Source organism: Oryctolagus cuniculus, chromosome 6 (genome assembly GCF_051225735.1).
Source record: "Oryctolagus cuniculus isolate XC-2025 breed Fujian yellow rabbit chromosome 6, ASM5122573v1, whole genome shotgun sequence".
Lineage (NCBI taxonomy): Eukaryota > Metazoa > Chordata > Mammalia > Lagomorpha > Leporidae > Oryctolagus > Oryctolagus cuniculus.
The window spans coordinates 48523665-48550571 of NC_142872.1; the positions used below are offsets into that span (position 1 = coordinate 48523665).

General features: G+C 48.3%; 1 protein-coding gene and 1 long non-coding RNA gene across 4 annotated transcripts in view; one reads left to right on the plus strand and one right to left on the minus strand.

The window, feature by feature from the left end:
* The window catches only part of CCNJL (cyclin J like), a 61755-nt gene extending 57238 nt beyond the window's left edge, over positions 1-4517 (minus strand). Inside the window, exons 1-2 of one of the 3 annotated variants that reach the window (XM_089335024.1) lie at positions 4391-4517; positions 3390-3502 (exon numbers count right to left, since the gene is read on the minus strand). In XM_089335024.1, the coding sequence (XP_089191150.1) occupies positions 3390-3452 (63 nt within the window). In that variant the 5' untranslated portion in view covers positions 3453-3502; positions 4391-4517. The other 2 variants (XM_089335025.1, XM_002710350.5) reach the window with 2 other exon arrangements.
* Positions 1138-5880, plus strand: LOC108176487 (uncharacterized). The gene is made up of 3 exons (XR_001793114.4): positions 1138-2619; positions 3145-3302; positions 4422-5880. It is a non-coding gene; the product is annotated as an uncharacterized LOC108176487 (long non-coding RNA).
* The last annotated feature ends 21027 nt before the right edge of the window (positions 5881-26907 follow it).

The following is a 26907-nucleotide window of genomic DNA, read 5'->3' on the forward strand; positions in this document are numbered from 1 at the left end:
CAATTAGGGTTTGGGGGAGGTAGGACATTGCAACCAGAGGAACCTGGGATTGCTCTAAGTTATGGGTGACCCTGGGCAACACCCCTCAGGTGAGATTCCGATTTTTAACCTGTGAAACTAGGGTAAATTCATGTTTTCCCAGAGGTGGGCAGCCCAACAGGAAATTAATATGGATGGCTCTGGGGCAAGGATAAAGCACAAACAGGGACAGGTGACTGGCATAAGACAAGAGTCTTCTTATCAAGAATTCTTGCTTGGGTTGCCTGTATCCCATATCCAAGTGCCTGGTTCAAGTCCCAGCTACTCTGCTCCCAATCCAGTTTCCTGCTAATACACACTCTAGCAGGCAACAAATAACTGTTTAGGGATTTGGGTTCCTACCACCCAAATGTGAGACCCAGACTGAGTTCTGGGCTCCTGGCTTCAGCCCAGCCCAACCCTGGTGGCTGCAGACATTTGGGAGTCAGCCAGCAGATGGAAGATCTCTCCAGCTGTTTCTATATATGCCTTTCAAATAAAATATAAATAAAAACTGCTTCTAAAAGAGAATGCGAAAAAAAATGAAAAAGAAAAAAAGAGAGAAAGCATGATTAATGGGGACCCCTTGTCCTTGCTTCTGGGCAGTGAGCACAGAGCAGAGAACACGCTCAACCATATATAAAGGGCTGGGATTCTCAGGTAACCCAGCTAGCCTCAGGCCCTTCCCCGTAGGGAGAACATCTGGTGCGTGGTTAAGATGCTGCTCGGAAGCCGGCACCGTGGCTCAATAGGCTAATCCTCCACCTTGCGGCGCCGGCACACCGGGTTCTAGTCCCGGTTGGGGCGCCGGATTCTGTCCCGGTTGCCCCTCTTCCAGGCCAGCTCTCTGCTATGGCCAGGGAGTGCAGTGGAGGATGGCCCAGGTGCTTGGGCCCTGCACCCCATGGGAGACCAGGAAAAAGCACCTGGCTCCTGGCTCCTGCCAGGATCAGCGCGGTGCGCCGGCTGCAGCGGCGGCCATTGGAGGGTGAACCAACGGCAAAGGAAGACCTTTCTCTCTCTGTCTCTCTCTCTCTCACTGTCCACTCTGCCTGTCAAAAAAAAAAAAAAAAAAAAAAAAGATGCTGCTCGGAACACTCGCTTCCCAAATCACAGTGCCTGGGTCTGAGTCCTGACCCACACTGAGTCCCCTGTCCTGGCTCCTGGCTCTGGCCTGGCCCAGCTCCAACTCTTCTGTACATTTGGGGAGTGAACCAGTGGATCAAAGATCAACTTCTGTGGGTCTGTCTCTGTCTTTCTGCATTCCAAATAAAATGAAAATGAAAAAAAAAATCCTTCCTTCTAGGAAGGGTCAAATCAGGTCCAAGTCATTCCTGCCAAGCTATGAATAGAAATGGCAACCACCCAACCTATGATAAGCAAGGAAGCCAATTTCCATGGTGGCACTCACTAATCCCATTTAGCCACCATGTCCAGAGATGGACCAACATCACAGTGCCTGGTCTTCCACCTCCAGCACCATGCACGGTTCTGGATTTTTTTTCTTTAAAGATTTATTTATTTTGAAAGTTAGAGTTACAGAGAGAGAGAGAGAGAGAGAGAGAGAGAGAGATTTTCCATCCTTTGGTTCACTCCCCAGATGGCTGCAACAGCCAGAGCTGGGCCAGGCCAAGGCCAGGAGCCAGGAGCTTCTTCTGGTTCTCCCACATGGGTGGCAGGGACCCAGGCAGTTGGGCCATCAATCACTGTTTTCCCAGGCCATTAGCAGGGAGCTGGATCAGAAGTCGAACAGTCAGGGCTAGAAATAGCACCTATATGGGATGCCGGTGTCATAGGCAGCTTTACCTGCTACTCCACAATGCCAGCCCTGGGTTTTGGCTTTAAATTAAAAAACAAACACACAACAACAACAAAAAACCTTGAAAGAAATAGGCAGAGAGACAGACAGAGGGGAGTTCCCATTGCTGGTTCATTCCCCAAATGCTGGCAATGGCTGGCCCAGGGCCGGAGCTGGGAGTTGGCTCCTCAATCCAGCCCTGAATTTCTTCTCCAGATGCCCAGGATGTGCTGTACCTTGGCTATTCTGTTCTGGGAAGAAGACTAACCGAAAAAAAGGAAAACGACAGGTTGGCCAGGCGACACAAGACGGGGATAGATCAGTAGAGACAGGAAGAAGAAACAGCATGAACTCAGCTAGAAGAAGGCAGCCATTCTCTACTACGCAAAAGACTCTAGGTAGCTGGTGATACAAAATGCTGAATGTGGGATCTGTCTAAACAGACTCTCCATCCCCTGTCCTAGGTTGAATACTGTGCCCACCTGGATCCTCGGCCAGCCCATAACCTTACTTGGAAAGCGGTCTTTTCAGATGCAGCAAGTTCAATTACAATAGGGTCACACTGGATTAGGGCGGACCCATTCCCAAAGACTGGTGTCCTTGTAAGACCAGAAAGCAGAGACAAAAACACACAGATGGAGCCACGTGGTGACAGAAGCAGAGGCTACAGCGAGGAAGCCCAGCATTGCCAACCACCACCACCACCACCACTTCAGAAGACAGAGGGAAACATTCTCCGCTCCAGCCTGCAGACAGAGCAGGCTCCGCCAGCACCTTGACCTTGGACTCCCAGCCTCCAGAGGGTAAGGGGATCAATGCTGCAGCTAGCAGCCGGCCAGCCTGTGGTACTTTGTTATGGTAGCCTAGGAAACCAACCCACTCCCAATGCCACACCTGTTCCCAAACCACCCTTCCCATACTTGGCCCCGGGGATGACGACTCAGGCCCACCTGTACTTTTCCACCTTCCCAGAGCCCGCCAGCCCTCCGGTCCCAGAGGGGAAGGCCCCGCAGGGATCACATTTCAGCCGCCCCACACCGGCAGGGGAGTTCTTGTTTTCTCCTCAAGGCCTCCCAGTGATATAGGTTCTCAGAATGGGACTGGCATTCATATCCACCCCATATGGTCCTAATTCTGTATTCCTTACATCACCACTTACCTAATATTTCCTCATACCATCACTACGCTTACTTAGATTTATTTTTAAAGCACTGCTACTTCATTGTTCCAATAAATGGTTAGTCAGCATCACTTATCACACGCAGACCTTTCTGTATATATCCATACCTTTAACGTGCTCACCAAAACGAATCCACAATACTTTTTAGAGAAACCACTTAAAATAGTCTTGGCCGGCAATACCACGGGAAATATCGCCTTCGAGGTGAGCTGTCCGCGGGCTCCTACTCAGAAATCCCAATCCAGCTCTCCGATTCTTAATATCACCTCGCACGCCCATCCCCGGGCCCCAGACACTCCGGAGAAGGTAAGAGTCCCGCGTTCCTGAGAATGGAGATCCGAGGGGACTTTAAACCGCGGGTGAGCCGCGCAGAGACGCGAGCGAGGAACTGACCTTCTCTCGAAGGCTGCAGTGGACGTCCGCGGCGACGCGCCCTTCCCACCACGGCTCATCCATCCCCGCGAGCAGCTCTGCGATCCGCGGCTACCGGGCCCTCGGAGCGCTCCCTGCGTGGACACGGGCAACTTCAGCGGCTCCGACGCCCACAGTCCCTATATCCTCGCCGGTCCCCGGCACGGCCCGGACGGGCGCCCCCTCCTGCCCCGCTCCGCGCCCCGGAAAGGTTGCGGTGCCCCCTCCCTTCTGCTCGCTGGACCCCCGATAGATCAAGAGCTGTGCAACAACTTGCAGAATTTTTATCTTCCCTGTGCAAAAGTTGCAGAGAAAGTTGCCTCCTCCGCCCGAAGCTGGGGCTCCTGCGGCGGCCACCCGCTTGCCCGTCCCGAACTCCTCCCCCGCCGCCCAGCCTTTGTCCTGCTCCCACATCCTGCCCTCCAGCCCGGGGCGAGACTCACGCATCCCTCTTCAGGCGTGGGGGGCTGCGGGCACCCAGCCCCTTCCGGGGCTGAGCCGGCTGTGCCCTCTGGCTTGGCTGCACGCGGCTGGACCCCGACCCAGCCCGCTCCGCGCTCTCGCCGGCCGCCTCCACAGCCCGGCTGGCCCCAGCCGCCGCGCCCCTGCGTGCGCTCGGGTCCCGCCGCGGCTCGCAGGATCCCGGCCGCCGGGGGCCTCCCTCCCTCGCTGGGGGAATTGGGGGCCGGGCCTCGCGCATGCGCCAGCAGCGCCCCGCGCCCCGCAGGGCGGGGGGCTGGGACTCCGAGTCTTTCTTTCCGCGGCTCTGGCCGGGCTTCCTGTCCGCCCTCCGCCGTCGCCTCCGCGGAAAGCTTTCTCTCACCTTCGCGGAGACTCGCCGGTGTGGGCGGGGAGTGGGCGGGGGCGCGCGGGGGGGGGGGCAGGGCACGGCTCCACCTGCGCGCACCGCGCGTGAACCACGCGGGAAGGATGCCCCCCAGAAAGTTCTGCCTCGCGCGCGCACCGCTCCAGCCCACGCTTACATTCCACCTGCTTTGCTTTCTTTCTTTCTAGGCTTGTTCTGCCGTGGGAGATGGGATTCCAAAAGGGCCGTTCCCACGAATGCTCCAGAAAAGCCCTGATGGTAAAGGCGCAGAAGTCAGGGGTAGTAGTTGTGCCCCCTGGGAAGTATCGACCCACGCCTTACAGTGGAGGAAAACCCACCAACACCAGGAATGAAAAGCATTGTCTTTTTAATTTGGTTGTTTTCCGAAAGGCGCTTTCTTGAAGCACCCTGCTGAGCGCGCGGCAGGGAGCTCTCCTGGTGTTTGGGATATTTTTGGAGGTTCACTAGCTTGGGATCGAACCCCACCATCACCAGCAGCAGCTGGGTGATTTTTGCCAATCAGAGCCTGGGACCCCTGCGTGTAAACTGGGCATAAAAGTTGCCACAAGCTGCTGGAGATGTTTTATTAAATGATTTAATGCATGTAAAGGGGCAGTCACCATCCTGGGTTTAACCGAAAAACAACCGTTGCCGAACGAAGAGCCTTGATTATCTGACCGATTTCCTCCCACGTGAAGATCCATTTGGAAAAATTTTAAAGTTCACTATGATAAACTTTGAGCCTCAAAAAGCAGTTTTAATGTAAAAAACAAATGATGGAAAATCATGTAAAATACTTAGAAATAAACAATAAATGTTCAGGCTCTTAATGAAGAGATTGTAAAGATTGTAACATAGTAAGTCTTGAAGAAATAGCAGGAAGTAAAAAATGCCTTTACCTATATTATTATAATTCCAAAGGTTGTGGGTAACATTTTTTTCATGTTAAAAATTATGCAATGTATATGAGAAAAGCTAAGAAATTTTTATTTTAAAAATTGGTTAGACTTCTATTATAAATTTTAAAGCAAACAGCAAAGCTATAATTAAAATGGGTATTGACAGAGAACTGATGAAGTTATCAGCTGAATAATCCAAAGTCTAGAAACATTTGATATAATTAATTCACTGTAAGATAAAGACATTTCATTTTGGTTGGGGGAAGAATAAACTGATAAACTAAGTTGAAATTAATTTTGGGGAAAAAGTAAAACAGAATTTATTTAAACCATCATCAAAATAGATGTAGGAGAAGTAGAAGAAAACATAGGTGAGAGGAGGAAGGCCTAACTGTTAAAGCAAAGGAAGATACCAAAAGAAAGGATGAATTAGTAACTTTGAATAAATACATTAAATGCCCTCACCAAAAAGGCAAATGACAAGTGAGGAAAGATGGTTTTAACAAACATGACAACAGGTTGGTCTTCCTATATAAGCCACTTAAAAGTCCCTAAGTCAAACACTGATGCCATGCACGTGGAAATGAAAAAGGACACGAACAGACTTGCCACCTAAGAAGAAATTGGTGTGTGTAATGTCATTTTTTATATGCCTACATTCACAAGCAAACACATTAACTTTCTTCTTATAGCAGGAGCATATATCTTTGTCAAAGATGTTATAAAACTTAATACACAGGTTGTCAAACAGTGTTGTTGGAAATATAATTTTATGTTTGTGAAAGACAACATAAATCAAAAAGTTGAAAAATGTGTTATCTGATCCAACTATTCTCCCTCTGGGGATTTAGTCTAAAATATAGGAGCTGATAACAGCAGACACTGATTTGCAAGGGGTTTCATCAACTTGTGTGTGTGTGTGTGTGTGTGTTGAAGTATTACATCAGGGGACTGATAAATAATGATTTGTCTCAAATATTTTCAAAAAGAATGCTAATATGTTGGGAAAGTGTTCACAATATATTTAAAGATGAGAAGAGACACTGTGTGGCATAGTAACTTAAGCCACCGTCTGCAATGCCAGCATTCCACATGAGAGTGGGTTCGAGTCCCAGCTGCTCCACTTCCCATCCATCTCCCTGCTAATGTCCCTGGGAAAGCAGTGGAGGATGGTCCGAGCACTTGAGCCCCTGCCACTAACATGAGAGACCCATATGAAGCTCCTGGCTTGGGCCAAGAGAACATCTCTCTCTCCCTCTGTAACTTCTGCCTTTCAAATAAATAAAAAATAAAATCATTTACAAAATGAAAATGAGAGGAGATTAGAGTATGATCCCAATTATACTATATTCACACTCATACAGATTCCCACACAGGTGAAAGAAATAGAAAAACATCCATGAAAGTAACTGTATAATCAGAGTGTTAGGATTATGAGAAACTTTTCCTTTTTTGCTGGTGTATTTTCTAAATTTTCCACAAGATACATGGATTACTTTTGTAACTTAGAAAAAAAGAGACTGTTACTTTAAAATAATCTCATGGTCTATTTACCCGAAGGGCCCTCCATTGACCAACAACCTGCACTGCTACTGCTTCGCTTTACTTTCTTTTTCATAGCAGTCATTTCTGTCTTTGTTGGGGCCACTGAAAAAAGAAAGGCCTTTGTTATTCTCTAGCCTGTGGACAGACCCCTCCCCTCAACTTCAGCTACCAGGAGTTATCAGTTATCAGCAGTTCTGATAACAGACAGGGAAGCTTTTCTCCAGGGTCCCTGTTAAGAGGATTCTAAACACACTCATTCCATTCTCCTTTGTGTACCATTCTCAGGAGTCCCTCATTTCCCCAGTATCTCTGAAGAGTAACACCACATTGCACCAATAAACTGATGGTTTTGGTGGTGAGTCACAGCCCACCGGGGCCCTTTAGCTTCCTGTGCTGGACAGCAGGGGAGCAATGCCATCAGAGTTACTACCCCCACCCGCTGCATCAGCCAAGCCAAGTAGTAGTCACTCATTCAGAAACTACACTTTTATTAAGTGCCTACCATGAGTCAATGACCATCCTTGTGTGGCTTTAAGTCTCAGCTCTGCTCCAGATTCTAGCTTCTTGCTAATGTACACCCTGGGAGGCAGCGGACATGATTCAAGTAATTCGGTCCCTGCCACCCACGTCGGAGACCCAGCCTGGTCCAGACCCAAAGGTTGCAGGTATTTGAAGTGAATGGGAAGATCTGTTTCTCTTTCTCTCTCTCTCCCTCTTTTATTCGGTTCCTCTGCCTTTCAAATATATGAATTAAATTTTAAAAAATAAAAGCCAAAGTTTGGAGTGTGAGAATATTTCTAGCAAAGGCAGTGGTCTGAACAAAAATAGCTGGGAAACCACAATATCTTTTTTATTTTTAAAGATTTTTTTTTTTTACAAACCCTTGTGTCGAGGGCTTTCAATAGATGGCAGCGAGGGAGCTGCTCTGCTACGTACGAAACCCCAACCCAGAAGCAGGTCATCTACAGATGGTTTAGCGCCAGGTTCCCCGCGAACGTGCAGTGCGTGACGGGCGAGAGGGTGGCCCCCTTTCTGGCCACACCCCGTAAAGATTTATTTATTTATTTGGAAAGCAGAGTTACAGGGAGGTGGAGAGCAGCTCTCTTCTACCGCTTTCCCAGGCAATAGCAGAGAGCTGAATCAGATGTAGAGCAGCTGAGACTCGAACCGGCACCCTTATGGGATGTGGCACTGTAGGCGACTGCTTTACCCACTACACCACAGCACCAGCCCACACAATATCTTTTTAAAAAGATTTATTTATTTGAAAGGCAGAACAAGAGAGAGAAAAGGAGAGACAGAGACTTCCCATCCTCTGGCTAATTCCCCAAATGGCTGCACAGCCAGGGCTGGGCCAGGCCAAAGTTGGAGGCCAAGAACTCCAACTGGATCTCCCATGTGGGCGGCAGGGCCCTAGCACTTGGGCGACCATCTTCTGCCTTCCCAGGTGCACATGTGACGTTTTGTCATTTTAGAAGAACAGTAGCACACTGTACACATCCTTCCACATTTCATTTTCTCCACTTGGTTGTTCCCTGGATCGCTCACAGAGCTGCAATGTCTCCCACAGTCTTGTAGTGTGAATCCACCAGGGTGTATGTGACCAGTCTCCTTGGGCTGGATGCAGAGGCTCTGTCCAGTGACTATGATAAACAGGTGCCTGCCTCAGTAAGATCATTTCCTGCAATCCTCAGCTTTTCAAAGGAAGTTGAGGCACATACTTTGTAGGGTTTCCTCAGGGTCCCAATGGTTTGCATTGCTCTATTAGTACCAAAAATGGGAAGAGTGGCTCGACTCAGAGAGACAGAAGGAACATTTCTGCCTTATCACTTTGCTCTTTAACCAAAAACCAAGCCAACTAGCTGTGTGATCTACACAGTCAAGACAGCATTTGCCAAATCCTTCATGATTCTTGCCTAGAAATATTTTTTAAAGGTCTATTTATGTATTTATTTGAAAGTCAGAGTTACACAGAGAGAGACAGAGAGGTAGAGAGAGAGAGAAATCTTCCATCCGATGGTTCACTCTCCAGTTGGCTGCAACGGCCGGAGCTGCGCCAATCTGAAGCCAAGAGCCAGGAGCTTCTTCTGGGTCTCCTACGCAGGTGCAGGGGCCCAAGGATTTGGGTCATCTTCTACTGCTTTCCCAGGCCATAGCAGACAGCTGGATCAGAAGTGGAGCAGCCAGGACTTATACCGGTGCCCATATGGGATGCCAGCGCTTCAGGCCAGGGTGTTAACCTGCTGTGTCACAGCACCGGCCTCTAGAAAAATTTTTTTAAAAAATACTTTTTGTTTGAATGGTAGAGTTACAGAGAGAGAGGAATATGGGGGGTTGGGGGGCTAGAGAGAGAGAGAGAGAGAGAGAGAGAATCTTCCATGTGCTAGTCCGCCAGGGTTTGGTCAGGTTGAAGTCAGGAGTCAGGAACTCCATCTGGTTCCCAAGCACTTGGGCCATTTTCCACTGCTTTTCCAGGCACATTAACAGATGTCTGGATCAGAAGTAGAGCAGGAGCCGATGCTGTGACAGTAAATCAAGCCTCTGCCTTTGGTGTGTGCATCCCACATGGGCGCTGGTTCAAGTCCTGGCTGCTCCACTTCCAATCCAGTTCTCTGCTATGGAATGGGGAAGCAGTGGAGGATGACCCATGTCCTTGGGCCCCTGCACCCATGTAGAAGGCCTGGAAGAAGACCCTGGCTTCTGGCTTCAGATCAGCCAAGCTCTTCTGTTGCCGTCATTTGGGCGAGTGAACCAGTGGATGGAAGACCTGTCTCTCTGTTTCTCCCTCTCTCTGTAACTCTTTCAAATAAATAAGTAAATCTTAAAATTGAACAATTCTTTAAAAAATTTCAATGATTCGACGTGCCAGTTAAATGTTCTATTTTGCATTTAAAACCAGGTGGGCATTTGGTACAGCAGCTAATACACATCTAGGGATGTTTGCATCCCATATTCGAGTGCATAGGTTTGAATACTGACTTTCTGATCTAGCATTCTTGCTCATGGGTACCCTGGCCCAGCCCTGGCCATCGCAGCTGTTTGGGAAGTGAACAGCAGATAGAAGATACCTCTCTGTCTCTCCATCTTTCTCTGTAACTCTTTCAAATAAATAAATTTTAAATTTGTAAAAAAAAAACCCTTTTTATTATTTGTTGCATTATTACAGTCCTTTTTAGTGTATTCATTAATAACTATGAGAACATCTACCACTGGTAGAGTGCTTGGCTTATGCCAGGCAGTGAGCCAGTTGTCTAAGCAACCACAGAGAGCAGGCATCCTGAAGAGTTACACTCTCCATTCAACCTCACACGGTCTAGGCACCTTGAAAACAAAGGCCTTAAAGGGAATGCCAGGCCAGACAGCAAGTTGTGTGACCCTAGACAAGCCACTTGGGCTCTTCAGAGCCCACTGGCCTTATTAGTCAAATGAAGGATCTACCGTCCTTAAAGAATTCTTGGGACAATGAGACAAAGAAACACGAGTGGAAGGGTACCTCCTTTGCTCTGCACTATGACTTGGCATTCTTAATTCTAACCAAACATGCTAGCACCTCCCTATGACATTGCATTCCCTGTGGGACTTGAGCGAGCATTCACATGGGCTTCGCTTTCACCTTCTGTAACAGGAGCCAGTAGAAATAGATCCCCGAGGGTCCTAACTCAGAGGGAGAAGAAGGTTAGAAGACAAGCAAGGTGAGAGGAGCTTGCTGGAGGAAACGTCGCACGGCCCTCCTGGTCTGACTCCTACCCCTGCCCACCTTTGAAAGAGACAGGTGTCCGATGTTTAACCTGGCAGCCCAGGTACCTTGTCAGTTGGAGTTCTGGCTCCAGCACCTGACTGCTGCGGGCTCTGGGAGGCGGCAGTGATGATTCACAAACTAAGTTCCTGTCACCCACGTGGGAGACCTGGATTTGCATGCTAGGTGCTCAGGTTCAGTCCTTGCCCAGACGCAGCTATTACGGGCATTCCGGGAATGAACCAACAAACAGGAGCTCTCAGTCTCTCAAATTTTTTTTCTTAAAAGAGAGAAAGAAAAGAAAAACAAAGAGCCATGTGGATAGAGATGGATTTCTCTTCATGGGGAAAACAGCATGAGTTTGATGGCCAGTGGCAAAAGCAGGATAGAGTGGTGGGCTCCGGGGGAAGCCAGGGTGTTGGGGCCACATCCAAAGTGAGGTCCGCTTTGTGTCCCTCAGTTTGTTCCAATTTGGGGCCCCTATTTCTAGATAGTTAGACTTTTCAAAGAAAGAAGAAATTGAAGTATCTTCTGATTTTAAAATGAATTGATTTTTTTAAGCCCCATGCAGGCCACACATAGCATCAGCTCTCATTTGGGGACCCTGGCACAGGTGTGCCTCGGAGTCTTCCAGTCTGACTAGGATTGCGGGAGGCATAATGGAACAAGACCCGAGACCGCCCCAGACTCAGGGAGGAGGAAATGAGAGGAACCATTCACTTCAAAGCTGCTGAGCCTGCCAGACCTCCCCTCCTCAGACAGACAATGAGCAGGAAGGAGACTGAGCCCGGACAGTAAACAGTGACCCGACAAGCCCGCCCTGGCCAGGGTGACCCTCCAGCTGAGCAGGTCTGAACTCCCAGCAGCAGGCCACTGCTTTCTTTGGGCCACCAGATGCCACGCTATGAGGGGCTTCCAAAACTTCCCAGAGTGCAGAGACCCAACGAGAACGACTGCTCGGTGGAGGAGACCAAGTCTGGATGCTGCCAGGCAGTCTTCTATTTTGGTATTTTTTGATTACACAGGCATTGCTCTCCTTGTAACACTATTAAAGTATGATTAAAATATTATTAAGATCTTCAACAACCCCCCATTCCCTCCTAGGTAACCACTGTGACACTGGAGTGCTGGCATCCTTGGCTGGTACATGGACAGGTAAGGCCTGAGACTCCTATAAACACCCAGCCTAAAGAAGGCAGTGGCTCAGACCAAGTGGAAGTAGGAGAGGGGCTGGATTCTGAAAGGAGTTTCAAATAAAAGCTGACAGGGTCTGCTGATGGACTAGGGGACGGTATGAGACAAAGAAGGGAATCTGCACAACCCCCAGTTTCAGTGCTGAGCATTTGAAATGTGAAGTTCAAAGTTACTGGGATAGGAACTTCACCCCGTCTCAAGGGACGTTTTTGACATATTGTCCTCCTCCTGTCTTCCCACCATTGCTTCCCCATCCTGTCTGCCTGCCTCCTGCCTGTTTAGTGGTTAAAGCTAAGCCTACTGTAGGCATCCATCTTGGCCTTTTTTCTTTATGGCTGATGATCTCAGGCAAGTCACTTAGTCCCAGATTCCTTGCTTCAAAATGAGGATATAATAGTGCCTCCTTTATAGGGGTCTATGAGAATTATATGATAATAATGCCTCACACACAGACGGTATTGAATGACCTGGGAGCCAAAATTACTATACAATCATTACATTGTCATATGTGTTCATGGTTTGAGATCCTGTCATGTCTAAGTCTAACATGATCTCCTGAGCCTTTTTCTAGAGATATCCGAAATGATCTTTCGAAATTAACTTCATAGCTATCTAATAGTGTACCATGTAGGTAGTTATTCATTTAATCAGTCTTCTATTGTTATGACTATACAATACACCAGCCACCGCATGCAGTGCTACCATCCCGGTTTGAGTTCCGGCTGCTCCACTTTTGATCCAGCTCCCTTCTAAGGTGCCTGAGAAGGCAGCAGAAAACAGTGCAAGTGCTTAGGCTCCTGCCACCCCTGTGGAAGATCTGGATGGAGTTCCTGGCTCATGGCTTCAGTCTGGCTCAGCTCCTGCTGTTACAGCCATTTGGACAGTGAACCAAAGGACAGAATTTCAATTTCTAAAAAAAAAAAAAAAAATTAAAAAGCAGAAACAAAATTGGCAAACTTCTGTTTGTGGAATTTGTTACACATGTCTTACCTATTGTCTTTAAATTTGCTGTTGGATTTTTTATGACCTACAGGACACGTGCAGTCAACCTCACTGTTTGTCCTTCTTGAGAGTATATGCCTCCAAAGCACATTGGTGCGGGTGCTCACAGGGACGCAGGTGCCAGGCCTGCCTCTGCCCTAGCTTGCCGTCTGGCCATTGGCTCCCGACGTCTCTCAGATCACAGCTTCTCCATCTGGCATTGGAGTGGAGTCGGTCAGACCCCTGAGCCTCCTTCCAGCATCGCTGGCATTCTGTGACCCTAGTTCCAGAGTTAGAAATGGGGCATGTTGACTCCAAGCTTATTTCCAGAAACTGCTGCTGCCTTCTACTAGGGCCTCTTAACTGGTCTCCTGTTTGCTGTTGTTGCTGTTTTTAAAGATTTATTTACCTGAAAGGCAGAGATACAGAGAGAGAAGGAGATACAGAGATACAAAGAGAGGGAGAGGGGATGCTGGTGCTGTGGCTCACTTGGTTAATCCTCTGCCTGTGGTGCCGGCATCCCATATGGGCGCCGGGTTCTAGTCCCGGTTGCTCCTCTTTCAGTCCAGCTCTCTGCTGTGGCCCAGGAAGGCAGTGGAGGATGGCCCAGGTCCTTGGGCCCTGTACCCGCATGGGAGACCAGGAGGAAGCACCTGGTTCCTTGCTTCGGATCAGCGTAGCACCGGCAGTAGTGGCCATTTGGGGGGTGAAACAACGGAAGGAAGACCTTTCTCTCTCTCTCTCACTGTCTAACTTTGTCAAATAAATTTTTAAAAAGTGGGGGGTGGGGAGAGGGAGAGTCCATCTGCTGGTTCATTCCCCAAATGGCCATAATGTCCAGGACTGGGCCAGGCCAAAACCTGGAGCCAGGAGCCTCCTCTGGGTCTCCCACATGGCTGCAGAGGCCCAAGCATGTGGGCCATCCTCCACTGCTTTCCCAGGCACACCAGCAGGGAGCTGGATCCGAAGTGGAACAGCCTGGACTGGAACTGGCGCCCACACGTGATGCCGACATTGCAGACAGAAGCCCAACCTGCTCCACCACAATGCCAGCCCAGGTCTCTGTTTTTTAGTCACTGCAGGCCCTAATCTTTAATGAGCACTGCCAACATCAGCCACTGTAAGGAGCAGTTCTGAGCATGCTCCTTAGACCAAACTTTGTCTTCCTTGACAGCATCCATCTATCTCCCTACTTATCTAAACTGATTGCCTGCTGCCCGGGTCTAAGAGAATATTGTGGTTTCCCAAATATTTTTGCTCAGACCATGGCCTTTGTTAGGAATATTTCCAAACCCTAAACTTTACCTCTTATTGATTGAAAAAAAATTTTGTTTTATTTATTTGAAAAGCAGAGGCAGGGGAGAAGGAGAGAAGACAAACAGGGATCTCCCATTCATTGTTCACTCGCTGAATACTGGCAAGATCTGGTGCTGGTCCTGGCTGAAGCCAGGCGCTGGGAACTCAATCCAGTCACTTGAGTCATGGTCATTGTCTCCCAGGGGGCACATGAGCAGGAAGCTGGAATGTGGCAGACCGGAGACTCAAACCCAGGCACTGCAATGAGGTGCGGGTATCCCAAGTAGCATATTAACTGCCTCTCCAGACACCCACCCCTACCAAACCTTTAGGACCCAACTCCCTGCCACCTCCCCTATAAAGCCTTTAGTGCTGCTCCTAGTCCAGAGAAATTTTTCTCTTTTGGAAGTATAATATTTTTCACATGCCTTGGTAGTATGTTTGTGGAGACTTATCTCATTTTACTGATGAGAAGCATATACTCCTTTCAGGTGATGTGGCAGCCCCCTAAATCAGGGACTACAGGATGGCGGTGCAACTATCTTTTCAGAATTGGTAAATTGTACAAAAACACCAAGTTTCCATCTTCTCTTGCAAGACCAGAAGATCTGTCCTACAATCCTAAATTAGGCAGGCGGGCATCAGCAAACTATAACTTGTCCCTGTTCTTATAAAGTTTTATTGGAACACAGCCATCTGCATTTTTCTATCTTTTCCAGAGCTGCTTTCCTACTGCAGTGGCGGAGGCGAGCAGTTGCAACAGAGACTGCCCAGCCTGGAAAGCCCATTTATTATCCAGCCTTTACAAAGCCTGTTTATTATTCATGACCTCTTCTCTAAGCTGCCAACTGCATAGCTTGTAGAGGCTCCCTATAATTGAGGCTTGTGCTCCACGACTACCCACGCCAACCCCATGCCGAACCTAGCCCATTGAGTGTTTATCCTGTCTTCCTGGGCCTTTGAACCATGAGTTTTTCATTCCTATTAGTTCTCTACATCACACTCTAGTAGAGTGTGAAAGCCATTATGTCATGTAAGCAAGGTAATCTCTGTACAAATACCAAGGCCATTATATACCTAATAAAAATTTGATGATTATGCTAATAATATTCCCCAGTAATTATAGCTTCTGATAAAGGAGGGTTTTTTTTTGTTTGTTTGTTTGCTTGTTTTCAAGACTTATTTATTTGAAAGGCAGAATTACAGGGAGAAAGGGGAGACAGCGACCTTTCATCTGCTCCTTCACTCTCCAAATGGTCGTTAACAGCCAAGGCTGAGTCAGGCTGGACCAGGCACCCAGAACTCCATCTGGGTCTCCCACGTGGGTGGTAGGAGTCCAAGCACATGAGCTATCTTCCATGGTTTTCCCAAGTGCATTAACAGAGAGCTGGATCAGAAGTGGAGTGGTCACACATACAGGATTCCAGCATCGCAGGTGACAGCTTAACCCGCTGCACCAGAACACTGGCCCCAGAGCACATCCTTATAGTCCAAAGCTTGAGGTCTAAAATCAGATCACCCAGGTTCATATTCCAGCTATGCCACTCGTATGAGTTAGGTGAGCCCAACAAACAAGACTCTCAGTTATCTTATTTAAAAATGAGGATGGGATGGGCATTTGGCATAGCAGTTGACTCTGCATGGGGCACCCGCATCCCACATAGCAGTGCCTGGTTTGAATCCTAGCTGCTCCACTTCTGATCCACCTTCCTACTAGTCGGCACCCTGGAAAGCAGCAAGTGATGGCTCAAGTACTTGATCCCTGCTACCCATGTGGGAGACTCAGATTGAGTTCTTGGCTCTTGGTTTCAGCTTTGTCCACCCCAGTTGTCATGGGCATTTGGGGAGTGAACCATCAAATGAATTTCTTTGTTCCTTTCAAATAAAATAAAATGCAAATTTTTTTTTAAAAAAATGAAGACAACAACAGTAGCTATCCCTGGATTGATGAAAGGATTATGTTTATCGGTACCTACTGTGTGTCAGGGGCTATGCTAAGCTCTTGGACAGGACTGATGGACAGAGCTGACAATGTCATCGCTGGTGCAGAGCTTACACTAGCAGGGAAACGCACCTGGAAGTTGACACCACAGTGGCAGCTGGCAGCTGCTGGGCCACCAGCGAGTTCCTCCACAGCTGTGGTGGGAAGCTCTGATGTCCTTCTAGCTGCCAGGGCCTTTTCCAATGCAGCAATGCAGCTGGACCTAGCTTGCTCCTCAGGCGAGCACAATCCACGATGGAGGAGGTGAAAGCCGCAGAGGCAGCCCTCCACCAGAGGGGACCAGGAGTCAGTGATAAAGGCTTTGGCCTCCCATCTTCTCCAAGGAGGACTCTGGCAGGTCTTGCTTCGCTGCTCACAGTCCTGGGGGGATCAAGTTCTCAAGTATAACAGTGAGGCTGGTAAGGAACCTTGATAGTGACTTTGCATTGTTTCTGTCTCTTGTTTCCTGCTTTCTAGAAACTTAGCTTATTCCAAGTAAGACTACTGGCATCCAAATCTTTTTTGCAGAATTTGCTTTGAAGGAAATTCAAAGCAGAACAAATCACAGACAACAACCCAAAACAAGAAAATATACCAGAGTAGTAAGTACCAAGCAGAGAATTACAAAGGTGTGAACAAAGTGAGTGATCACAGGCCACATGACATTGGGACCGTGGAAGGTCTGTGCTGAGACCCTAGCAACAGGAAGAAGCTAGCCATGCACAGACCCGGAGGGCAAACAGTGTAGGCCAAGGAAGAGTGGGTACAAAGGCTCAAAGCAGGAGTGTGCCTGGCATGTTCATGAAGAGAAAGGGCAGCAAGCCTGGGACTGTGTGGGTGAAGAAATGAGAGGAAGGCCGGGTCATGAGGGACACTGCAATTCAGGTATCATAACCTGGTACTTGATTCTAAATGCCACAGACAAGAAGTCACTGGGAGGTTTTAAGCAAAGGAATAACACAGATTGCTCTGCAGTTCCAGAATATCCCCCTGGCTGCAGTGAGACAAAGGGCTGGAATGGGGAGAGGAAAAGGGGCCCATTAAGGAGGCTACTGCAGGGCTCTCAGCCATGACCGGGCTTGGACTAGTGATGTAATGATGAGGATGGCAGGAGCCGGTGTTGTGGTGCAGTGGGTAAACCATACCCTAGTTGGAGTCCTGGCTGCTCCACTTCCAATCCAGCTCCCCCGTGAAAGGTGGCTCAAGTATTGGGGTCTCTGCCCTACCACATGGGAGACCTGGATGGAGTTTCAGGCTCCAGCTTCAGCTGGGCCCAGCCCTGAGCTATTGTGGCCATTTGGGGAATGAACCACTGGATCGAAGATCTCTGTCTCTGCCTCCCTGTAACTCTGCCTTTCAAATACAAAAGTAAATCTTAAAAAAAAAAATTCTACTTTGATTACGACCTTGTCTAAATAAGATCAATGTCTGCGAACTTGAAAGGCTTCCATGGCCTTGGCAACTCATGGCAGGAGCCTGGGGAGGTCGCTAACGCCATGAACAGGAGTGTCAAGTTGTTACGTCAACAACAGGAGTCACTATGCACTTACTCCTCATGTAGGATCTCTGTCCTTAATATGTTGTTCAATGTGAATTAATGCTATAACTAGTACTCAAACAGTATTTTACACTTTATGTTCTGTGTGGGTACAAACTGATGAAATCTTTACTTAATATATACTAAATTGATCTTCTGTATATAAAGATAATTGAAAATGAATCTTGATGTGAATGGAATGGGAGAGGGAGTGGGAGATGGGAGGGGTGTGGGTGGGAGGGAAGTTATGGGGGGGAGCCATTGTAATCCATAAGCTGTACTTTGGAAATTTATATTTACTAAATAAAAGTTTAAAAAAATAAATAAATAATGAGGGGGCCAGTGCTGTGGTACCGTATGTTAATCCTCTGCCTACAGCGCCAGTATCCCATATGGGCGTTGGTTCTAAGTCCTGGCTGCTCCACTGCCAGTCCAGCTCTCTGCTGTGGCCCGGGAGTACAGTGGAGGATGGCCCAAGTCCTTGGGCCCTGCACCCGCATGGGAGACCAGGAGAAGCACCTGGCTCCTGGCTTTGGATCTGCGCAGCTCTGGCCATTGCAGCCATCTGGGGAGTGAACCAACAGAAGGAAGACCTTTTGGTTTCTCCCTCTCACTATCTAAAACTCTACCCCTCAAATAAATAAATAAAATCTTAAAAAAAAAATGAGGAAGAGAAGTACATTTGGGATACATTTTATAAAGAACAATGCAAACACAAATAGGGCTTACTATATGCCAGGCATTCTTCTAGCATGAAGATGAATGAAATCATTTAATACTCATGAAATCCCCCACAGATGCATACTTTTATTAGCCTCTTTTTTTTTTTTTTTTTTTTTTTTTTTTTTTTTTTTTTTGACAGGCAGAGTGGACAGTGAGAGAGAGAGAGACAGAGAGAAAGGTCTTCCTTTGCCGTTGGTTCACCCTCCAATGGCCGCCGCGGCTGGCGCGCTGCGGCCGGCGCACCGCGCTGATCCGATGGCAGGAGCCAGGAGCCAGGTGCTTTTCCTGGTTTCCCATGGGGTGCAGGGCCCAAGCACCTGGGCCATCCTCCACTGCACTCCCTGGCCACAGCAGAGGGCTGGCCTGGAAGAGGGGCAACCGGGACAGAATCCGGTGCCCCGACCGGGATTAGAACCCGGTGTGCCGGCGCCGCTAGGTGGAGGATTAGCCTAGTGAGCCGCGGCGCCGGCCCGTATTAGCCTCTTTTTAAACATGGGAAAGGGGCCAGTGCTGTGGCATAGAAGGTTAAGCCTCAGCCTGCAATGCTGGCACCCCAGTGAGTACTGGTTCGAGTCCTAGCTGCTCCATTAGTGATCTAGCTCTCTCTAATGTGCCTGAGAAAGCACATGGTTTCAAGTGTTCAGGCCCCTTCACCCACGTGGGAGACCCTGAAGAAGCTCCAAGCTCCTAACTCCGGCCTGGCCCAGCTTAGCCCCAGCCATGGCGTCCATCTGGGGAGTGAACCAGCAGATAGGAGATCTCTCTTTCTATCTCTGCCTTTCAAATAAAAAGAAATAAATAAAAAGAAAAACTAAACATGGGAAAACCGATGCACAGAAAGATTGAGTAACTTACCTAAGTTCACAAAAGCAGAGATTTGAACCAAGATCATCTGGCTCTACAATCCATTTCTTTCTTTCTTTCTTTTTTAATATTTATTTATTTAATTGAAAGGCAGAGTGACAGAGTGAGAGAAAGAGACCGATCTTCCATCCACTGGGTCACTCTCCAGATGGCTGTAACAGCTAGGAGCTAGGTACTTCATCCTGGTTTCCAGCATAGGTGGCAGAGGCCCAAGCACTTGGCCATCTTTTGCTGCCTTCCCAGGTACATTAACAGGAACCCAAATAGCTGGGACATGAATAGGTGCTCTGATACTGTGACAGCGTGGCTTTAAGGTTAAGGTTTTCCCAGGGGACATAGCCTGCCCCAGTGGTTACAGGTTATCTTGCTTGGTTGCTTCAGAGCAGGGACTGTTCCTTTGAGAGAAACAAGTTATAGTTATCAGTCTGCTCCTCCCGCTGTAACCAGCATATTTCTGGCTTCTGTACTTTGCTGGCTTGCTTGATAATGGCCAAGGCCACCAAAATGTAGTTTCTGCCTTTAAAAACCCCCTGCCACTTCAACTTGGGGCTGCCTTCTTTGGACTTGCTCTGTTAGAGGGCAGTCACCAGCTGGCTGATAAAGACTCCTGATGTGACCTCCAAAGTCTCGCTGTGTTTTTAATCTGTGTGCCGCACAACATTTGGAGGCCCCAGCGAGATCTTCCCCTGTCCCTCTTGGGACAGGTGGGCTAGCTCCGACACTGTGGTATAGCCCAAGGAGGAGGCTCAGGGGGCAGCCGCTGAGAGATGTTCCTCAGCCCCGGGCTGACTTCTGGCACTTCGGCACAGTTTTTTGGACTCTTTGCTAAACTTTAATTAAAGGAGCTGTCTGGTATCTCACCAGTGAGTAGAAATCATTTTTTGATTTCTTCTGGTTTCTGGTCTGTGGGTTGACCCATCTGGGGTTGTTGGAAGGCTGGACACAGCACTACTTCCACAACCAGGTCTGAGTTCAAGGCATCATCTCAGACCTCTGGTTTGGGTCCTTTGGTTTTGATTAAGTCTTATTTGTTTAAGAGCCGTCTTTGTCTATTTGTTCACTGTATGTCTTGCGTGCTTGGTGTTCTACTTGTTAAGAAAATGGGACAGGGGTCTTCTCTTCCGTCCGACCCCCTGTTGGATTTCTTTCTGCAAAACTTCAATGAAGTCAAAAAGCATGCAATTGGATCTTTTGGATATGATATAAATGCTCTCGATTTGCACCTTTGTGAGCAGGAGTGGCCAACCTTTAGTGTTTGGTGGCCACTGGAAGGAACCACTAATCTCTTTATAGCTTTACAGGTTCAAAGGGTGATTTTGGGGAAACCAGGTCATCCTGACCAGGCCCCTTGTATTGTTGTCTGGATGGATTTTCTCATTGAACCCCTCAACATGGCTGAAAGCCAGCCTAAAGAAATAGAAAAGGTCATCAAAAGGAGAGAGTGTTTGGCAGCCAGAGGGAAGGATAAGTCACCCACTCCGGTCATTCCAAGTCTGCCAGAGGATTCAGATGTCCTAGACCCTCCCCAACATGGGATCGAGCCAACGACTCCAGCTGCCCCTAACTCTTCCACTCCAGTGTCCCCTGAGGGCCTGTTGATACCTGCAACTCTGAGGACCTCAGAGCATCCTCAGTCGAACTGATCAGGGTCAGGGGAAACTGGCCTCGTTAGCCCTCCACACACGTAGAGTGGGCCAAGGTATCCAATTTACCCACAGAGGCCAGAGGTTCCAGCTTCCACTCAACCCCTAGCTCCAGTCCTCCCTTTATATCAGGTCTTCTCCCCTATCGTCTGTGTTCCCTTTTCCACTAGAGGTCTGTGTAACTGCAAACAGCAAAACCCTTCATTCTCGGAAAAACTGCAGGGTCTAGTCTCTCTTGAGTCCATTTTCTCCACCCACCAATCTTCTTGGGATGACTGCCAGCAGCTTCTTCAGACCCTTTTCACCCTGGAGGAGAGATCGCATCAGGCGAGAGGGCCAGAAACTGGTCTTGGGCCCTGACGGACAGCCTTCCTCTGAACCCACCAGACAAGTGGGTTTTGGCTCAAAGCCTCATCCCCTTAGCTGCTCTGATTGGGACCCAGATGATGATAGAGGTAAGGAGGCCCTCGATTGGTATCACCAGATTCTCGTAAGAGATTTTGTGCAGCAGCTAAGAAGCTGACTAATTTATCTGAGGTAAGCGGACCATCCAAAAGCCAGGTGAGTCCTTGGCAGCTTTTCTTGAGTGGCTCTCTGAAGCACACCGTGTGTATACTCCCTTAGACCCAGAAGCCCCTGAGAATAGCCGCACCAGTAATATGGCATCTGTATCCAAGTCAGCCCCCAATATTAGATGTAAGTTACAAAGATTGGAAGGGTTTGGGGGAAAGCTCCTTTCTGAATTGGTAGAGGTGGCTCCATGGGCCTATAATAATAGAGATGACCCTGTTACAGTCCAGACAAAAAAGATGGCTAGAATTATGGTGATAATTTTTTATCTTTATCTTTATCATCTATATTCTGTCTTTAAAGGACAGAAACAAAACCCTGGAGGTCAGGCCAAACAAGGGCCCACTAAGGCAAGATCGCCCTTTAAGAAAAGATCAGTGTGCCTTTTACAAGGAAGATGGACATTAGAAAAATGAGTGCCCTAAAGGGAAACAAAGGAAGAATGGATCAGTCTGTCCCAATTTTGGTGGAAGAGGGTGTCTGATGGGGCCGGATGTGGTAGAATGAGAAGGCCATGCCAAGATGGCCACTGGCAACGGAAACTGCCTGGCAACAGGCTGTGATTGGATGACTTCAGAAACTGCCTGGCAACAGGCTGTGATTGGTTAGGGCATAGACCACCCCTTGACTAGATTGGCTGCCTTGGCTATTTAAGCTGCTGTACCAACTGAAATAAACGAGTCTTCGGGCTGCTCGCTTCTGGCCTGCTTTCAGCCGACTCCCAGGGTCTGTGTGGTGACTCCGTGCCTCTTGCCCCCACCACACTCCTCCTCTCAGAACGAATCCACAGCAACAACCAGGGCTCCATATCTTTAAGCCCCTGGGAGCCCATGGTCATGTTAGAGGTGGGGACAATCCTGTTAGCTTTTTAGTAGACACCCGTGCAACTCATTCAGTGTTAGAAAAAGTAGAAGGACCAGTTGTAGAGGAAAAGGCTCTTATCCAGGGGGCTACAGGAAAAAAAAAAAATACCCATGGACGAAGACTCGGATCACCAATCTGGGAAGGGGAACTATTATTCCTTAATGGAGATGCCGGATTGTCCCTATCCCTTCCTGGGAAGGGACTTGCTCAGAAAACTGCAGGCTATCATATCTTTCCATGGAGGCTCAGCTGAACTTTTAAAATTTAAGTCCACCCTCCATCTTGTTTACATGCGCCCTGTCTGAGGAGTATCTTTTGATGACCAGAACTGAGTCCATTTCACTAAACACTGAGTATCTCCAGAGATTAAAAAACAAAATCCCTGAGGTTTGTGCAAAGGACAATCTCCCTGGGCTGGCTTCCCACTGGCCCCCCCTTTGTTGTCCAATTAACCAGCTCTGCTGAACCAATCTGGGTTTGGCAATACCCAATAAGCCTAAAGGCAAAGAGAGAAATAGCTGTTCACATTGACAGATTCCGGGAGTCAGGCATCCTCATTCCCCGCCAGTCAGCATGGAATACAACTCTGTTACCCATCCAAAAGCCTGGGACTTCTGATCACAGGCCAGTACAAGATCTACGGGAAGTCAACAAACGGGTCAAGACCATCCATCCAGGGGCTGGCACTGTGGCATAGTGGGTCAGGCCACCACCTGCAGTGCCAGCATCCCATATGGGCGCCAGTTCGAGTCCTGGCTGCTCTACTTCCAATCCAGCTCTCTGCTGTGGCCTGGGAAAGCAGTGGAAGATGGTCCAAGTCCTTGGGCCCCTGCACCCACATGGGAGACCTGGAGGAAGCTCCTGACTCCTGGCTTCAGATCGGCACAGCTCCAGCTATTGCAGCCAACTGGAGAATGAACCAGTGGATGGAGGACCTCTTTCTCTCTGCCTCTCCTTCTCTGTGTAACTCTTTCAATTAAATAAATAAATCTTAAAAAAAAAAAAAAAAAGACCACCCACCCCACAGTGCCTACACGTACAAGCTTCTGAGTCGCTTGCCTCCTAGCCACCAGATGGACTCTGTCCTCGATCTGAAGGATGCCTTCTGGAGGCATCCTTTAAATTCCTCCAGAGGAAGCTCTGGCCTCAGTAAGTCAACCTATTTTTGCCTTTGAGTGGAAGACCCTGAAAAGGGGTTCTTTGGGACAATTGACATGGACTAGATTGCTACAGGGGTTTAAAAATTCTTCCACCCTATTTGATGAGGCTTTGAGCCAAAACCTGACCTGCTTCAACAACACCCAGAGGTTGTGTTGCTACAGTATGTAGATGACCTCCTCTTGGCAGCAAGAACTGAGGCCAAGTGCTTTCAGGCCACTGAGGAACTGCTCCAAGAACTGGTGGGCCTAGGATACCACGTATCTGTTTGGAAGGCTCAGCTGTGTATGCCCACAGTCACCCACTTGGGATATGAGCTCAAGAAAAGGAGGTCATTGTCTTCTAGCCACGTAGAGGCCATTCTCAAAATAACCCAACCAAAAACAAAATGTCAGGTCAGGGAGTTCTTAGGGTCCTTAGGCTACTGTTGCCTTAGGATTTCAGGCTTTGCAGAAATAGCCCAACCCCTATATTCCAGCACCGGGAGATGAGAGGACACTCTCCAGTGGACTGAGACTGAGAGTGAGGCCTTCCAAACCCTAAAGAAGGCTCTCATGAGTTACCAGGCCCTTACGCTCCCAGACTTGTCAAAGCCTTTTCAGTTGGATTTGGCAGAAGGTCGTGGTATTACAAACGGAGTCTTAACCCAAGCCTTGGGACCAGGGAAGAGACCCGTGGCCTACCTATCTAAAAGATTGGACAATGTAGCTACTGGATGGCCAGGATGTTTAAGGGCTGTGGCAGCTACGGCTATGCTAACCAAGGAAGCCTCAAAGCTGACTCTGGGTCAGGACTTACGAATAGTGGCACCCCACCTGTGGAAGCTTTATTGCAGAGCCCCCCAGGGAGGTGGCTCTCTAATGCAAGAATCACCCGCTACCAGGTACTACTCTTAGATCCACCAAGAATCAAATTCCTAAAAACTTCTGCTTCAAATCCGCCACCTTGCTTCCTGATGATAACCTGTCAGAGCCCATCCACGATTGCAAGGAGGTGCTGGGGTCCTTAACCAACCTGAGGGCAGACCTGACTGACACCCCACTAAAGGACCCAGATGCTGTTTTGTTCACTGATGGGAGCAGCTTTATCTCCAAAGGAGTAAGGTACATGGGTATCGTCGTAGTCACTTCTGCAGAAGTTATTTGGGCTCAAGCACTGGGACATGGAGCTTTCGCTCAGAAGGCTGACACTAACTCAGGCTTTAAGATGGAGCAGGAAAAAAATCTGTCAACATCTACACAGACAGCAGGTATGCTTTTGCCGCTGCCCTGGTTATGGGCTCTGTATAAAGAGAGGGGCCTCTTAGCATCCAGAGGAAAACAGATGAAGAATGTATCCAAAATCTTGGCCTTGTTGGAAGCAGTGTGGCTCCCAAAAACGTTAGCCAGTATTCACTGTAGGGAACATCAGAACTCGGAGTCCCCAGAGGCCAAAAAAAAAAAAAAAAAAAAAAAGCATTTGCAGATAAAACAGCCCAGGAAGTTACCCTAAAACCAGTGGGGCCCCTCCAGATTCTCCCCGTTGTGCCCATCCACATTTTGCCAAAGGCCCATCTATATGGAAGAGGAAAAAGTAAAAGGACAGTCACAGGGGGCTACGATAGGCCATGAGGGATGGATGTGCATTCCTGATGGGAGGCAGCTCTTCCCAATGGCTGCTGGCCAGACTGATGGAACAAGTCCACCACAGTGCCCATCTAGGAAGCACAAACTTAACTCAGTTACTCTAATGCCACTATTACATTTTGGACTGCATCAGCGGACATACCAACTCTCGTCCCAATGTCATATCTGCGCCCAGGTAAACGTAGGACAAGGAGACGAGTTGGCCCAAGGGTTCCAAGTGAGGGGAGAGGCCCTTGGAGAACACTGGGAAGTGGACTTCACTGGGATATTACCTGGAAAATGTGGTTACTGTTACCTTCTGGTTTTTGTTGATACATTTTCTGGGTTGATAGAAGCCTACCCTACCAAGACAGAAACAGCCCAAGTAGTGGTAAAGAAATTAGTCTATGAAATTGTCCCTAGATTCAGGCTCTCCCTAACAATGGGGTCTGACAATGGTCCTGTGTTCATCGCTCAGGTGACTCAATTACTAGCTAAGGTGTTAAAAATACATTGAAAGCTACATTGTGCCTATAGACCACAGAGTTAGGGACAGGTAGAAAGAATGTATAGGCCCCTAAAGGAAACTTCAGCAAAATTAAAGTTAGAAACTGGTGAGAACTGGGTGAGACTCCTTCCCTTCGCCCTATTAAGGGCACTGCGTACTCCTTACATAAAGGGTTGAACCCCTTATGAGATATTGTTTGGGAGACCGCCACCCCTACTCCCCAGACTAGGGGAGGACAGGCTGGCAGAATTGGATAATGACTCCCTTCTTAAGTTGTTACAAGCTCTTTAGACGGTCCTTCAACAAGCCCATACCCTGATGAGAGCCACACAACCGGATCTTCCCCAGTTGACCCCTGGTGCCGACGTCTGCAACTTTCAACCCGGAGAACTGGTGTAGATAAACAACCCCTCAACCGTCGTCGAGGCGTGGTGGACTGGACCCTTGAGCATGCCAACAGCAGGCAAAGTAGTGGGAAAATGTCGCTGGATCCACCACACTCAAGTGAAGACAACTTCATCATCTGAAGCCCTGGGGTGATGGACCACCAGCCCTACAGGAGACCCCCTAAAGATAAGACTTTCTCATGCTTTTAAGTATTTTGGTGTTTAACATGCTAACAACAGGGCAGAGTGTGGACACACCTCATCCATACCACTTGGTTAGCTATACCTGGGAGTTGTGTAGGACTGGGGATGGCACTGTCATTGTGAAAAACTCCCCCTTTGCATCTCCTTGGTTTCAACTTGACCTTTATTCATTGTCTGGATCCAGTACTGAGAAATTTGCTATATGAAAAAGGGGACCAGGCCTATGTTACTCAGCAGGGCTCTACCCACCAGCCCTGCATTGTGGGGAAGCTTGGGTAGAACAAGATCTCTCAACACACCAGTTCTATATCTGTCCCCAAGGTTCTCTTGAGTGTGAGTGAACAGCCCAATATCACTGTGCTAGCTCTGATTGTGAGACCATAACACACTGGACTAGTAAAGACCCCCTTATAAGCCTCTCCTGAGCACCAAAAAACAAACAAACAAACAAACAAAAAACCCAAAAAACAAAACAATGGTGCCAAAAGGGCTGGTATATTCCCATTATCACAAAAGTAAAAGATGGACAGGGTAAGGGGTGGGCAACTGGAGACACTAACTGGAGACTTAGACTGTACGTATTTGGCTATGACCCAGGAAAAGAATTCACCATTCAACATTACCCCCCAAAGCAAAGCCTTAATCCCATTGGGCTGGGAAGGGAGATAATGTCACGGTTACCACCTGCAAGGCCCCTTCCTGCTCCCCAGCCCCCAGTAACTCTCCAGCCCTTTTGCCAACGTCATCCTTAACATCTGTTACACAGAAACCAACAAAGCAGAGTTAAATGCACCCCATCATCCACTACTGGACATGCTGACTTATGTTTTTACCTTCCTAAATGAAACTAATCCTAATGCCAGCCAAGATTGTTGGCTATGTATAAACCCAGAACCCTCTTATTATGTAGGTGTGGGAACTAATGCTTCTGTGGGCATTAATTCTTCTGACATTCAGAACATCACTGCCAGTCAAATTATT